At 34.7% G+C, this 15,067-nt stretch overlaps 1 protein-coding gene across 18 annotated transcripts in view; it reads left to right on the plus strand.

The window, feature by feature from the left end:
- PDS5B (PDS5 cohesin associated factor B) overlaps nt 1-15,067 on the plus strand; it is a 194,120-nt gene that overhangs the window by 136,013 nt on the left and 43,040 nt on the right. For all 18 annotated transcript variants that reach the window (XM_070520496.1, XM_070520487.1, XM_070520493.1 and 15 more), the window contains 2 exons: nt 10,024-10,147; nt 12,731-12,889. In XM_070520496.1, coding sequence (XP_070376597.1) covers nt 10,024-10,147; nt 12,731-12,889 — 283 coding nt within the window. The remainder of the gene's footprint in view (nt 1-10,023; nt 10,148-12,730; nt 12,890-15,067) is intronic.

Raw genomic sequence — 15,067 nt, forward strand, 5'->3', positions numbered from 1 at the left:
ATTGTAAGTAAAGTAATGGCAAAAAGAGAGTTTACTATGGTATAATAAAAATATACTATGGCCAAATGTGGTTAATTTCAGGAATACAAAGAGGGTTGGTATTAGTAAGCCTATTAGTCATGTTATGATTCATTATATAAGTGAGTAAAGGGCACACAATAGATTTTTTTAAGGATTGGCACCTGCTCTAACATCTGTTGCCAATCTTCTTTTTTTTTCCTTCTTCTCCCCAAAGGCCCCCGGTATATAGTTGTATATTCTAGTTGTGAGTGCATGTGGTTGTGCTGTGTGGGACGCCACCTCAATATAACCTGAAGAGTGGTGCCACGTCCATACCTAGGATCCGAACCTGCAAAACCCTGGGCCGCTGAAGCAGAGCGCACAAACCCAACCACTCGGCCTTGGGGCCAGCCCCAATAGATCGTTTTGATAGATGCTAAAAGGGCCTCTGATTTGAAAAAAAAAAAAAAACCAAAAAACAGTCTGTTCATAATTAAGCCCAATAATAGGATTAAATGCCTTCATAACATAATAAATATCTCTTAAACCAATAGGCACCATCATATAGTAAAACACTAGAAGCATGCCCAGTGAAATTAGAAAAAAAGATTAGAAAATATGCTCTCTGCCATGATTTAAACATTGTTTTAGAAGCATTCATGATATAATTACATAAGAAAATAAAATAAGAGGTACAACTGTTGGAAAGGAGGAAACAAAGTTATCATATTTCTTGGAAAAATCCAAGAGAATCAATTGAAAAACGACTGAAAACAAGATAGCCAAAATAAGTATGTAAAAATCCAAAGCTTTCCTCATATACCACCAACAACCATTTAGAAAATATCGTAGGAGTAGCAAGACCTAAAAGTAAAGTATACAAGAAATGTGCAACCCTATAATAGTGGGTGGAGGAGTATAATATTTAACGAAGAAAAGAGGAAAAATTAAATTGCCTGTTTTGGAAAGAAAAATTAATGTAGTCTCCTTATCTTGATTTTACATATACTCCAGATGAGTCAAAGATACATTATTTATCTAAGATTTTAAATATATAAAATGAATTAATAAAATATTTGTAACCAGTACATTTCTGTAACTCCATTTTTTGTGGGGAAAAGGACACTAATGCCAGGTCGTAAATGAAATATTGATGGATTAGATTTTTAAAAATCTATTTGCTGAAAAAATATTTATAGAACTTCCACTATGTATAAGGTACTGAGAGTATTGAAATGAACATGACAGGTTAAGTCTCTGTCCTGATATTTTAGTGAGGGAGACTACTATTTAGACAAAAGCAAAAGTCATGAAATAAAGTTAGAAACACAAATGGTAGGCTGGGAAACTATTTTCAACGTATGTATGACTTAGAAAAGGTTAGTATCTGTAATGTATAAATACTCTTAGCAAAGGAATAGCAATCAAGTCTCAAAGTAGAATACTAGGAAATGGAATGAACAGAAAATTCACACACAGGAAACCCTTCCAGCCCCCAAATCAAGAAAAGACATTTATGCCTACTAATAGTAATTGAGGAAAATATAAATAGAAACACTCCTGTGCTATAACCAGTGTCAGCTAGTAGTCCACTGATACTCTCTTGGTTGCGGTATAACTTGATGCAGCTTTTCTGGATTGGTAAATGTGGTAATACATACCAACTTCAAATGAGTATAGTCTTTAACACTGTAGTTTCACTTTTAGGAACTTATCCCAGAGATAATTAGAAAAGGTATCTACATAATGCTTACATGGTCCAGGGTCCAATCAGAGAAACAGAAACCATACTAGGTATTTTAAACATAAATTAATTAATACAGATGTTTGAAGGATGAAAGAGCAAAAAGTTGCTTTGGTAACCCAGAGATTATGAATTCCTGGAAGCAGCTACCGCCCTTAGAACTGGTGGGACAACTGGGAAGAAGCAGTGTTAAGGCCTGCCCAGTGTGTGGGAGGGCCCTGTCAACATCACCCAACTATCATAAGGGTAGCTTGGCTGGTGCTGGGGGGCGGTGAAGCCACTGCACAGAATCCCTGAGAGCTTTGGTGTCTCTTACTGGAAGAACCTAACAGGAAGCCAGCTCTTGAGGGAGTCTGGGAAATGTAATTTGTAGATTTACAGCTCCAAGATCTCAGAGCAGGTTGTAGGCTAGGCTTAAATCTCAGTAGGATATAACTTGCACAGGGATCTTCATGGTTTTGTTGTTAAGGTTTCAAAAAAGAAAAAGAGAGAGAGACCATTGAAGTGCTCATCAGTAGGAGATTGGTTAGATTAGTTGTGGTATAGTCATCCACTAAAAAGCTATGTGACCATTAAACAGAATAGTGTTTACCAATACTGACATAGAAGGGTTCTCTACAGTGTTGTTGGGTGAAAAAAATGTTTCCAGATCTTATGTATTTTGTATCCTCATTTATTTAATATATTTACAAATGTATAGAGAAATTTTAAATGTTCACAAAAATGTTGACAGTAATTATATCAAAGTAGTGGAATTTTGAGTTTTTCCTTTAGTGTCTTTAATGTATTTTTCAGTTTTTTTATGTTTTCTGCATGCATATGATTATCACTAGGGGAAAAAGCCCTTGAATTTGAAAGAAGAAAATCAGTTTAATGGGGGAATAAAGGATTCTTTTTTTTTAAAACTTTTTAAGGATTCTTTTTAATAGAAAGCAGCCAGAAGGTAGGTGCTTTATTTACATTTCACTGACTTCTAAGACTCTGCCTAGTACTTCAGAATTTTTGAAATTGTTTTTTTCTTTGTTTTCATCCCTTTCTGTTTTCTGTTTAAATGAATACGCCAAACATTGGATGAGCTTAAAATTTCTCATACTGTCTTAAAAAAAAATCTCAACCAAAGTTCCTTCTTACTTGTGTGACCTGTAATTTTTCTCTTGACCACTAAGAAAAGGGGTTATGGATGTTTGTATTGTAAAGTCTGATTTATGAGAAGATAGGTCTTATCTGGGAAGTTTAGTTACCGAAGTCACCAGAAAATAATTTTTCGTTTCGCAAAGAATCCACAGATCATAGACTAAAAGGATAGCATTTTGGTGAGACTAACTGCTTTTTACACATTTTATTATTGAAATTTTCAAACATGTATAGAAGTAGAGAATATTATAGCAAACTCCCACGTGTCTACCACCCAGCTTATATATGAATATCTTACAGCCTCTCTTGTTTAGTTTATAGTTCTACCCACTCCCTCTATTCCCCTTATATTTGAAAGCAGGTCCCAGACTATATATCATTTCATCTGTACATCTAAGTATCTCTGAAAGAAAACAACTCTTAAAAAATAATCACAATACCTTTATCACAGTTATCAGTGTTAATAACATCCAATTAATTTTCTCAAAAATATACTTTTTTAAGCAGCTTTTAGAAAAATCAGGATCCAAGTAAGATTTTCACATTGTTATTGGTTGATATGTTTTTTAAATCTCTTCTCTCCTGTAGACTCCCCCTCCAATTCTCTTTCTTTCTTTGTGTTTGATAAAGAAACCAGGTTGTTTCTCTTGCAGAGTTTTACATAGACTAATTTTTGCCAATGGTATGCCTTTGGCATAGATTAACTGGTTCCTTATATTTTCTGTCAAGTGATAGTTGAATCCAGAGGCCTGATTGGATTCCAATTCAACTTTTTTGTTGTTACAGGACCACTTTATAGATGGTAGTATGCTCTTCTATCAGGAGGCACATATCTGGATATTTCTCTTTTTGTGATGTTAGCAGCTGATGATACTCATCACTTGTTAGCTGAGTACTTTTATAAAGAGGGACTTCTCATCTATTCTGTGGTTCACTAGTGTTACATTTATTGAGAAAAGGCAGGATAAGTGCTCCATTCTTTTATGTTATTGAACAGTATTCAAAATAAAGAGTGAGGGGGCTGGCCTGCTTGCATCGTGGTTAAGTTCAAGTGCTCTGCTTTGGTAGCCCAGGGTTCGTGGGTTTGGATCCTGGGTGCGGACCTACACACTACTCATCAAACCATGCTGTGGTGTCACCCCACTTACAGAATAGAGGAAGACTGGCACAGATGTTAGCTCAGGGACAGTCTTCCTCAAGCAAAACGAGGAGGATTGGTAACAGATGTTACCTCAGGGCCAGTCTTCCTCTCTCACACACACACACACACACACAAAGTGAGTTTACTAGTATCCTCCAAATGTGACCAGTTGAACTGTTGTTGTTTTTTAAAAATATCATTGTAGACACACCTATTTACATCTATTTCTGTTTTAGCTAATTGCAGTGATCACTCTCATTGACGCCCTGGTTCTCCCATCTGTACCCAAGAGTCTATTCAGGTTGACCCCTGAGTCCTTTTGAACAGCTCCACTAATCTTTGTAATTTCTTTGCAATCTGCATGACAAGATGTTCCAGGCCCATCTTGTATATGTCCTGCCCTGGACTTGAAATCAGCCATTTCCGTAAGGAGCCCTGGTTCCTTTTAATGGGACTGGTATTAAGAAGTCAGAATGTGAGTCATGTGGGTACTAGTTGCTAATATGTGGGTCATTTTTCTGAGATGATTCAGTGGACACAGCTAAAAAAAGAGTTTTTTGGAAGATAAAATGCATTGTGCATTTATATTGATCATTCCAGTTCAGATTTGGGACTACAAGTTTTTTTTTTCTTTTTAAAGATTGGCACCTGAGCTAACAACTGTTGCCAATCTTCTTTTTTTATCCCCCTGCTTTTTTCTCCCCAAACCCCCCAGTACATAGTTGTATATTTTAGCTGTGGGTCGTTCTAGTTGTGGCTTGTGGGATGCCGCCTCAACATGGCCTAATGAGCGGTGCCATGTCCTTGCCCAGGATCCAAACCCAAACCCGAATCCGAAGCGGACTGTGGCAACTTAACCACTCGACCATGGGGCTCACCCCCGGACTACAGGATTTTTATTGAACCTCTTCAGTTTTAATTTGTATCTCTTTTTCCCCATGCTGTGATAACAGGATGATAAAACTATGATATTACATAATAACTTATTTGAATTATCCCATACTAAATACGTAACAGTCTCAGAATAGCAGTAGACCACCATTGTGATTCTTGAAAGCAGTCATTTGTTTGTTTAGATTGTTCTCGTTTGTATTTAGGGTATATCACATTAGGAATTTACAGTCAAATTCTCTGTTTTAAAGTTACTTGGAATGATTCTTCTTTGTGTAGTTACGTCAACAAATGGGTAAACACTTTGTTTTATTTTTTAAGAGGTTGCTCTTTTAAAATTTAATTTAATTTCTTAATTACATGAAATATTCACTGGTTTTAAAGACAAGCGTAAGAAGCAAGATACAGATCTTCCTCAACTTACAGTGGGGTTGCGTCCCGATAAACCCATCGTAAGTTAAAAATATCATAAATCGAAAATGCATTTAATACAGCTAACCTACCAAACATCATAGCTTAGCCTAGCCTTCCTTAAACATGCTCAGAACACTTACATTAGCCTACATTTGGGCAAAATCTTCTAACAAAAGCCTATTTTATAATAAAATACTGAATATCTCATGTAATTTATTCAATACTGAAAGTAAAAACCAGAATGGCTGTATGGGTACAGAATGGTTGTTAGTGTGTTGATTGTTTACTCTCATGATTGTGTGGCTGACTGGGAGCTGCGGCTTGCTGCCACTGCCCCTGCTCAGGATCACAAGAGATTATTGTACTGCATATCACTAGCCCCGGAAAAGATCAAAGTTCAAAGTATGGTTCCTACTGAATGTGTATCGCTTTTGTACCATCATAAAGTTGAAAAATTGTAAGTCCAGCCATTGTAAGTCAGGGACCATTTGGATATACTAAGAGGTCTAGCTTCTGTTCCTCAACTTTCTACCCTATTCCTTCTTGTCTATAGAAAAACTTTAAAAAAAAAACTTCTTCCACACATGTCTGTCTGGAGTGTTTAAGTGTGTATATATACATGTATATTCATATGTCCCCTTTGTTAGATAAATGATAAAGTACACTATACACACTTTTCTCCACCTTGCTTTTTTCTCTTTACTTAAACTGGCAGTCGTTCCATATTTAAATATTTATTTTGTGGATGTGTCATAGAGTAAATGCATGTATAATTTTGCTAGGTATTGCTATATTCCCCTTCATATTGGTTTTACCATTTTGTATTCCCACTATTAGTGGATGAATGTACTTGATTTCCCACAGCCTTGTCAACAGACTGTGTTGTTATGAAGCATATCTTTTTGTCCCTGGTCATCTTCCTTGTTCTGCAGTCTTTGTCCGAGAGTAGTGTAACCACTTCTGCTTTTGTTTGTGTTAGTGTTTGTGAGGCATATCTTTTTTCCTTTTCCCTTTTTCTTTTTTCTTCTTTAAATCTTCCTTGGACTTAATATTTAAAATGAATTTCTTATAAATATCCTATAGTCTTTGTTTTGTTTTGTTTTTGTTGTTTTGTTTTGTTTTTTGTTGTTTTAATCCTGAAAGACAAACCCTGTCTTTCAGTTAAAATTCTTAGACCAATTTACATTTAATGTAATTATCAATGTAGTTGTGTTCAAAGCTGCCGTCTTGATACTTGTTTTCATTTCATCTTTTTTTTTTTTTTTAGATTTTTTAAAAAATTTTTTTCCTTTTTCTCCCCAAAGCCCCCCCGGTACATAGTTGTGTATTTTGTTGTGGGTCCTTCTAGTTGTGGCATGTGGGACGCTGCCTCAGCGTGGTCTGATGAGCAGTGCCATGTCCGCGCCCAGGATTCGAACCAACGAAACACTGGGCCGCCTGCAGTGGAGCGCGCGAACTTAACCACTCGGCCACGGGGCCAGCCCCCTTTATTTCATCTTTTGTGTCTTCTCCTTTCCTCTATTTCTACCCTCCTTGGGATTAATTGAATATTTTTAATGATTTTATCGTCTTCACTATTGGCTGATCTATGTTCAAATAAAATTATACTACTTAATGTATATTAAAAACCTTGCAGCTATATACTTTCATGCCCTCCCCCTCCGGGCTTTTGTTGTCATATATTTTATTTCTATATATATTATAAACTATAACATATATATTTATATATGTTGATAGTTTTGCTCTAACCAGTTTGCCATATCTCAGATTAACAATAGATTTAGTTGTGCATGTGTATTTACCATTTCCGTCTTCCTCTTTTGAATATGTCCATATTTTCATCTGTATCATTTTTGTTCTTGAATAACTTGAATATTTCTTGTAGTATTGTTCTGCTTACAATTAATTATCTCAGCTTTTCTTTGTCTAAAAGTCTTTATTTTGCCTTCATTCTTGAAAGATATTTTTGCTCAGAATAGAATTCTAGGTTGACAGTTCTTTTCACTTAGTACCTACATGATGGTAATTCCATATTTTCTGGATTGCATAGTTTCTGATGAAAAGAGTTCTTTCATTCTTTGTTCCTCTGTATATAGTATATCTTTCTTTTCTCACTTTTTAAGGTTTTTCTCTTTATTGCTGCTTTTACCAAGTTGATGATGATGTGCCTTGGAATGGTTTGCTTTCTGTTTCTTCTGCTTGAGTTTTATTGAGATTCTTGGGACTGTGGTTTTATTTCCATCAGCTTTGGAAAAATTCAGGCTACTATTTCTTCAAATACTTTTTCTCTTCTCTTTTCCCACCTACTTGTTTTTGGGACTCCAATTGCATTTTTGACTACTTGGTATTGTTTTATAGTCACTGATACTCTGTTCTTTTTTTTTTTCCTACCCTTTTTTTGCTCTTGTTTTATTTTTCATAGTTTCTATTGCTGTTTCTTCAAGTTCACTGAGCTCTTCTTTTGTAATATATAATCTACTTTTAATCCTATCAGTATATTTTGCATTTCAGGTATTATATGTTTCATATTTAGTAGTTCCATGTGGGTTGTTTTTTAATGTAATTCTTCTTGTTTTTTTTTTGATGAGGGAGATTGGCCCTGAGCTAACATCTGTTGGCAATCTTCCTTTTTTTGGTTGAGGAAGATTGTCACTGAGCTAACATCTGTGCCAGTCTTCCTCTGTTTTGTATGTGGGACCCCACCATAGCATGGCTTGATGAGCTGTGTATAGGTCTGCGCCTAGAATCCAAACCCACGAACCCCGGCCACCGAAGTGGAATATGCGAACTTAACCAGTACACCACTGGGCCAGCCTCTTTAGTATATTTCTTATCTGTTCTCATCATGTTCTTGTTTTCTTCTTACCTTCTTGAGCATATGGAGCATATTTAGAACTGCTCTTTTAATATCTTTGCTAATTTCTGTCACGTGTGCCATTTCTGGGCCTGTTTGTATTGATTAATTTTCTCCTGGTTATATATTACAAGGTCTTTCTACTGTGGCTGGTAGAAACATGAATTATTACCAGCCCTGTGTGTGTTAGGGAACTTTTTGGCTCCCTGCTTTCCACTGTTCTTTTCCTGGTCTTGGGTAGTTTTTTCTTATGCATAGCACTGATCTTTAATCAATTAAAGACTCAAGGATACTCCTCTTTGGATTTCCAGAAGTCAAGCTCTCTTTCTCTCTTTGTAGCTTCCTGCTCTGTGTTACTCTGCTCTAGCAATTGTAGCTGCCTTGGCCCTCCTAAAGTCCCATCTCTGTCTCCCTCAGCTCTCTGTGACCACCAGCCTCTGTTTGGATGACTTCTTGCACCACAGTCTAGAAACGACCTCCTTGCAGTAAGCAGGGGCAGATGTAAGGTTCTTCTAGTTTGTTTCCCATAGTTTAGGACTTATAGTACTGTGCTGCCTATAGTCCAGTGTCTCAAATCTTTAACATATTTATCTTGTTTTCTACTTGTTTAAGGTAGGCGAGTAAATCCAGTCTCAGATATACTGTCATATTCTGAAGCAGAAGTCCTCTCAGTATACTTTTAATTTGTATTATTTTTTAAATGAGTGAAGGTAAATATCTTTTCACACATCACAGGGTAATTTGTATATCTTCCTTTGAAGAACTTTCTATTCTTTTATGTCCAACCCATTTTTCCATGATGTTGTTGATCTTTTCATTCTCTATTTGTAGAAGGTCTTTACATGCTAGGAGTATTAACCCTTTCTGTATAATATGAAATGCAAAATTTCCCCTGATTTTTTTTTGCTGTTGATGTCTTTTGGGAGACTCTGTTATTGTAATGAATTATTGTATCTCTAAATTCTTATTACTGGAGCACTGGGTTGGTATTGCACAAGGAGGATTCAGAAGTTGTTTTCACTGTGCGATGTTTGAATAATAGTTGAGCTAATAGATCCTGCTTTATTCAGTATTCATTTTAAGTTTTTATATGGTGGAATGATATGGAACATGAATGTTCTTCCAGATAGCTACATAACTCACTTGCTACTTCCCTCAGAACTCTGCTCAAATGTTACTTTATCAGAGAGGTATTCTGTAACCACTCTATTTAAAATTGTAACACTCTCACACACCCCTCCCCACTCCCTATCCCTGTGCTCTTTTTCTGTTTTTTTCCTCTATAGCAGTTATCGCAATTTGACATAACACATATTTTGCTAATTTATCATTTGTCTTGTCCCTAATATGCTGCTAGCATGAAGGCAAGGATTTGGGACTATTTTAATAGTGCCTGGCACATAGTAAGCACTCACTTTGTATTGGTTAAATAATCAGATTTCCTTGTATTTAGATTGTTCTGGTACAGGGTGAGAGATGAATTGGAAGAGGAAGAGACTTGAGAAAAAAAGAACAGTTTAGGTGCTTTTCCAGTGGTCTTATGTGTAAGGTAGCTGGAGTGATGCCAGTGAAAAGGCTAATGGGAATGACATTAAAAAGAAGAAATGGGTCACCATCCTTGTTTGTATTTATAATTGTTAAGTAAAAAGGAGGAAAATGGATTATATGTTTAGTATAGATATTTGTAAAGGAAAATTATAGATTGAAAATGTTTCTGAGTAGACGTTGTGACTTGTTTTGTTCTTACAAACATTACTTAAAAAATACAAACATTTGAGTATCTAGTGGAAGTCATATTGATTTTTCTGGCTTATTGTTTTTCTTTCTTTCTTTTTCTTTTTCTAGAGCTTTGCTTCCTGTTTTGCATCACAAATCTAAAAAAGGACCCCCCCGTCAAGCTAAATATGCCATTCATTGTATCCATGCGATATTTTCTAGTAAAGAGACCCAGTTTGCACAGATATTTGAGGTAAAGAGAAAAAAAGTTTTTGTTTCAAATGTTATTGTTAAAAAGTAAATGTTAATGATGTTACAGAATGTTCACATTTGGAGATACATCGTTTTTTAGTGTATTTTCAGAATTTGAATCATTATACTGAATATTGATCAGTGGTTAACATGGAAATATCTGATTATTTAGATGTTTAATGCTAACTCAAATTCAGAAATCAAACAATTGTATAATATTTGACATTACTTTATGCTTTTAGTATTAGGAAACTATTTTTCATTAATAAGTAATTATATATAAAGTCATACTTATTGATAATAGGTAATAGATGATTATTTTGTCAGTTTACAGGTTTGAAAATTAATCTCTGTTTATGAGATACTACTGAAGTGTGGGGTTTGTAAATCAATACTAATTGGTAATGTAAAGTAAATAAGTTTATACTTTAATGACTGACTTAATTTTATGTCAGATTAAAGTGTATTTTCAATATATATTTCATATTTTTTCTACACTTTAAATTACCCTTTCTATATAAGCATTGTCATTTTATTGCAATCTATTATTATCAAGGGCTATCTTGAGCATTCTTATTGCAAATAGAAGATAAGCAAAAAATCTGTAAAATGCTGTCTTATAATTTTAGTTCAGTAGCTTGAGTGAAGTCAGAACAATCTGGAAATTAAGCTGAAGCTACCTAGCATAAATACTTTGACTTATTATCTCTGTTCTAGAAACATTTGTGCTAATTTTGTTATATTTTCATGTAGTGTTATGTTAAAGACCTGCAGGAGGAAGAAAAGTAGCTTTCTTTGTCTTTCTGACAGCATCTTTGCTGTAGATAGCAAATAATTAAGTTTAAATTTTGTGCATTTTGGGGTGGAGGTATTTTCTGTAGTCTGGTTTTGTATATGAGAGTGACTTCAATGACTTCATTTTGAGTTATCAAAAACCTTTGTTTTTCTTGATTAATCTTTTGTTCCTTTAAATTATGGTGATGAGGATAATGCTGATAATAACTTGAATTTGTAGGATGCTTTTATTTTCATTTTGATATTATATCTGTTATTTTATTTCATCTTTATAAGAACCTAACCTGTAATCCTTCAGCATGCAAGGATGGCTGTTTTTCTGAGAAAAGGCTTTATAGAGGCCTTTATGAGGTTACTAGTAATCCAGGGTCTGGCCATTAATTTTGCTGTTTCAGAAGTGATTTTATCATCTGATTGTGAAAAATTATCACAGTCATTATAATAATTAAAAGAACTATTTACACTATCAGATTTTTGTTTATAATATAAACAACAAGCTAGCACTTAGGCATGCAGTGGGACTATTGAGGGAAGTCATCAAGGATAGCAAGAAGGAAACTCATTTAAATATACTTTGGACTAAGTGAAGCCTCATATTGCCCTAATATGTTGGGAAAGAACAGTTTTATATTGTTTTTCAAGCCTAAAATTCTTGGTGTTCAGTATGGGAGGATAGAACATCAACTCTTCATTAAAATGTGTCATCAGAATTTCTGATAGATAATATATGTACTTGCTTCAAAATCAAAAGATAGCAAAACAACTATCCAAAGAGTAAATAGTAAAAAGTTCTCTCCGCTGTCACCCCAGCCCTGTATCCCCAGCCATCTAGTTCCTTTTCCCAGTGGCAGTCAGTATTATCAGTTTCTAATATACTTTGCTGGAGAGATTTTATTCATATACAAGTAATATAAATACACACATATTTTGTCCCTTTCTCCCTCCCCTTATGCCAGTGCTAGCATACTAGAGTCACTCTTCTGATTTTCCTATTTTAAACATTTAACAATACATTTAAAATATCATTCTATATGAGTATATGAGGAGCCTCATTCTTTTGTTATGGGAAAATACATGTAAATGGTTGGGTTTCCCATCAGAATAACAAAGATAGTTTTATTTGTTATACTACTTAATATTTGATGCTCTGAAAATCCACAGAAATGCATGTGACTGTACATAATAAAAGCTTATTTCTTGCTCCTGAAAAAAGTCCAGTTGGGTGTTCGGATTGCATTCTAATCGGTGACTTAGGCACACAGACTATTTTTGACTAGTGACTTTAAGTTCCACTGGATCCTTGGTATTAAGCCAGCCAGTGAGTAAAGAGAGAGAATGTGGAGAAGACACACTGCTCATACCTGCCACAGTGCAGGCATGGCGTTCCTCACTTTCACTGCCATTCTGTTAACCATAACTTACTCACATATCCTCGCCTAACTGCAGAGGAGGCTGCTTATACAGTCATCCTTATGCCCAGGAAGTGCATGTTGGTGAGCTCTGGCAGTCTCTAACATATTCATGTATGTGATCATAAAATATATGATACATAGTATGATTCTCTATGCTGAAATGTTTCTTTACCTACCTCTAAAATATGACTTGGGCAAAACCAAAAATATTTAAATGAGATGCCTTCTAGATATAAATAACCTGTAGAAGTTTAGATGTAAGCTTGAGCTACTACTTATACACTGTATGTATATTGAAAGTTTTGTAGTGTTTTAAATTTGAAGATGACATTTGCATATCTATGGAATTGAATATGTTTTCCTTTCCTCATTTTCAGCCTCTGCATAAGAGCCTAGACCCAAGCAACCTGGAACATCTCATAACACCATTGGTTACTATTGGTCATATTGCTCTTCTTGCCCCTGATCAATTTGCTGCTCCTTTGAAGTCTTTGGTAGCTACTTTCATTGTGAAAGATCTTCTTATGAATGATCGGGTAATTTTTACTTTTTAGACTTGTGTTCTTCCTTATGTTACCTTCTAAAATTTTATACAACAAAGAGAGAAGTGAAAAGACATAAACAACACTTCACGTGGCTGCCTTATTTTACGTTTTCTTGTTTTTTAACATGCTGTAACTCCATTATAAGTAAAATAAGATTGAAACATCTCTTCAGTTGACCATAGGCATGTGACCTGATATACATTCCTTGATAAATACAAAATATCACCTGATTCTGTCTGTTTCAACTTTGCAGGGGTTTAATTTTTGTAATGACATCTATTTTTAAAAAAATGGGAAAACTGACTAGCTAGTTGACAGTATGGCTGTCATGACAGTAGTTGTTCCTTAACCTACATACAGTAGAGAATTAAGAGTCCTGGGAGAAAACATTGGAAAGAAGTAATGGTTTTGTCTGTCTCCAGTTTCTGAGTATTTGGGGCAGGATGTGTTTGGTTGTGGGAGAATTTGATCCCTCACATGGAGTTTTATGCGTGTGTGTGTGTGTGTGTGTGTGTGTGTGTGTATATATACTGTGTGTATATGTGTGTGTCTCTGTGTTCTCAGGGCTGTACTAGGTTCTTTGGAGAATGAAAAGAAATATATATAGTTACAACTCTTGAAATGTATAGCTATATTATCATGTTTCATATCCATCATTATTCTTAACATCCTATTAATACATTTTAATACTATTAATACTTTTAAACTAATTGGTAATGGAAAAATAGTTTGTGGAGATACTAGTCAAAATAATTGTATATATTAGATATCTAATGATTTGTAGCTGTTTAACTTCGTTGACTAGAGCCTTGTGATTTGGAGACCAAAGGCCTGTATTAATTACCATTGTCTACCAGTTCCTCTGGCTGTGTCCTTCAGCTGTCTCTCTCACTTTTTCTTCCCCTAAGTTCAGTATTTCATATATGTTCTTTAGGTCGTGTTTGCCAATCATGTGTTTAGGTTTTCTGTATCCTTAATGTTTTATTTTCTTTAATGAAAAAATTTTATTAAGATAAAACATACCAGAAAAACACACACTTTATAAGATTACGGTTCATTAAGTTATCACAATTGGCATTTTCAACTAACCAACTATCCAGGTAAAGAAACACAATATTACCAGCATCCCAAAAGCATGCTGTCTCTTTTTCCTGTTATTAGCTCGTCCCTGTTCCCTGAAGGTAACTGTTACTCCAGCTTCTAAACATGTAAATTAGCTTTACTTGTTTTTGAAGTTTTATAATTGGAATCACACACAGTAAATCTTTTATGTCTGGCTTCCTTCCCTCAATATTATGTTTGTGAGATTAATCCATCTTGTTGTGTATAGCAGTAGTCTGTTCATTGCTGTATAGGATTTCATTGTTTTTTCATACCATAATGTATCTGCTCTGTTGCTAGACATTTAGCTATTTTCAGTGTTAAGTGAATACTGCTGTTACGGATATTCTTTTACATATTTTGTGCACTTATGTATGTATTTCTGTTGTAATTGCTGCATTGTGGGGGTATGTATAAGTTCAGTTTTAGATTTTGCCAAATGGTTTTTCAAAGTGATTAAGCCAATTAACATTCCTATATGTGCTGCATGAAAGTTCTAGCTGTTCCATTTCCTTATCTGAACTAGATATGCAAATCTTTAACGTTTTAGCCATTATATGAATGTGTAATGAATGATATGTTCTTGGGTACTTCTTCCTATGTGTATTGACATTTTGGCTGTCCTCTTTTGTGAAGTGCTTGCTCAAACCTCTTCCACATTTTTCTATTAAGTTGTCAATCCCTCTCTTATTCACTTGTAAGATTTCTTTGTATATTCTGTTGGCAAGATGTTTTGCAAATTTCTTTTCCTGCTTTGTAACTTGCCCTTTTACTCTCTTAATGGTATTTTTTGATGAACAGAAGTTCTTAATTTTAATAAAACCCATTTTATCGATTATTTTCTTTTTGATTAGCACTTATCTTGTTTGTCTTTTTTTTGCCTACCCTAAGGTTGTGAATGTATTCCCTGTGTTATTTTCTAGAACTGTGCTAGTATACTAGGCACTGGCCACATGTAACTATTTAAATTTAAGTTTAAACTAAAATATAATTATAAATCTGTTCACACCTTTCAAGTACTTAATGGCCACGTATGTCTAGTAATGAACAGCACAGAACATTTCCACT

The sequence above is a fragment of the Equus asinus genome, chromosome 11, assembly GCF_041296235.1.
Source record: "Equus asinus isolate D_3611 breed Donkey chromosome 11, EquAss-T2T_v2, whole genome shotgun sequence".
Lineage (NCBI taxonomy): Eukaryota > Metazoa > Chordata > Mammalia > Perissodactyla > Equidae > Equus > Equus asinus.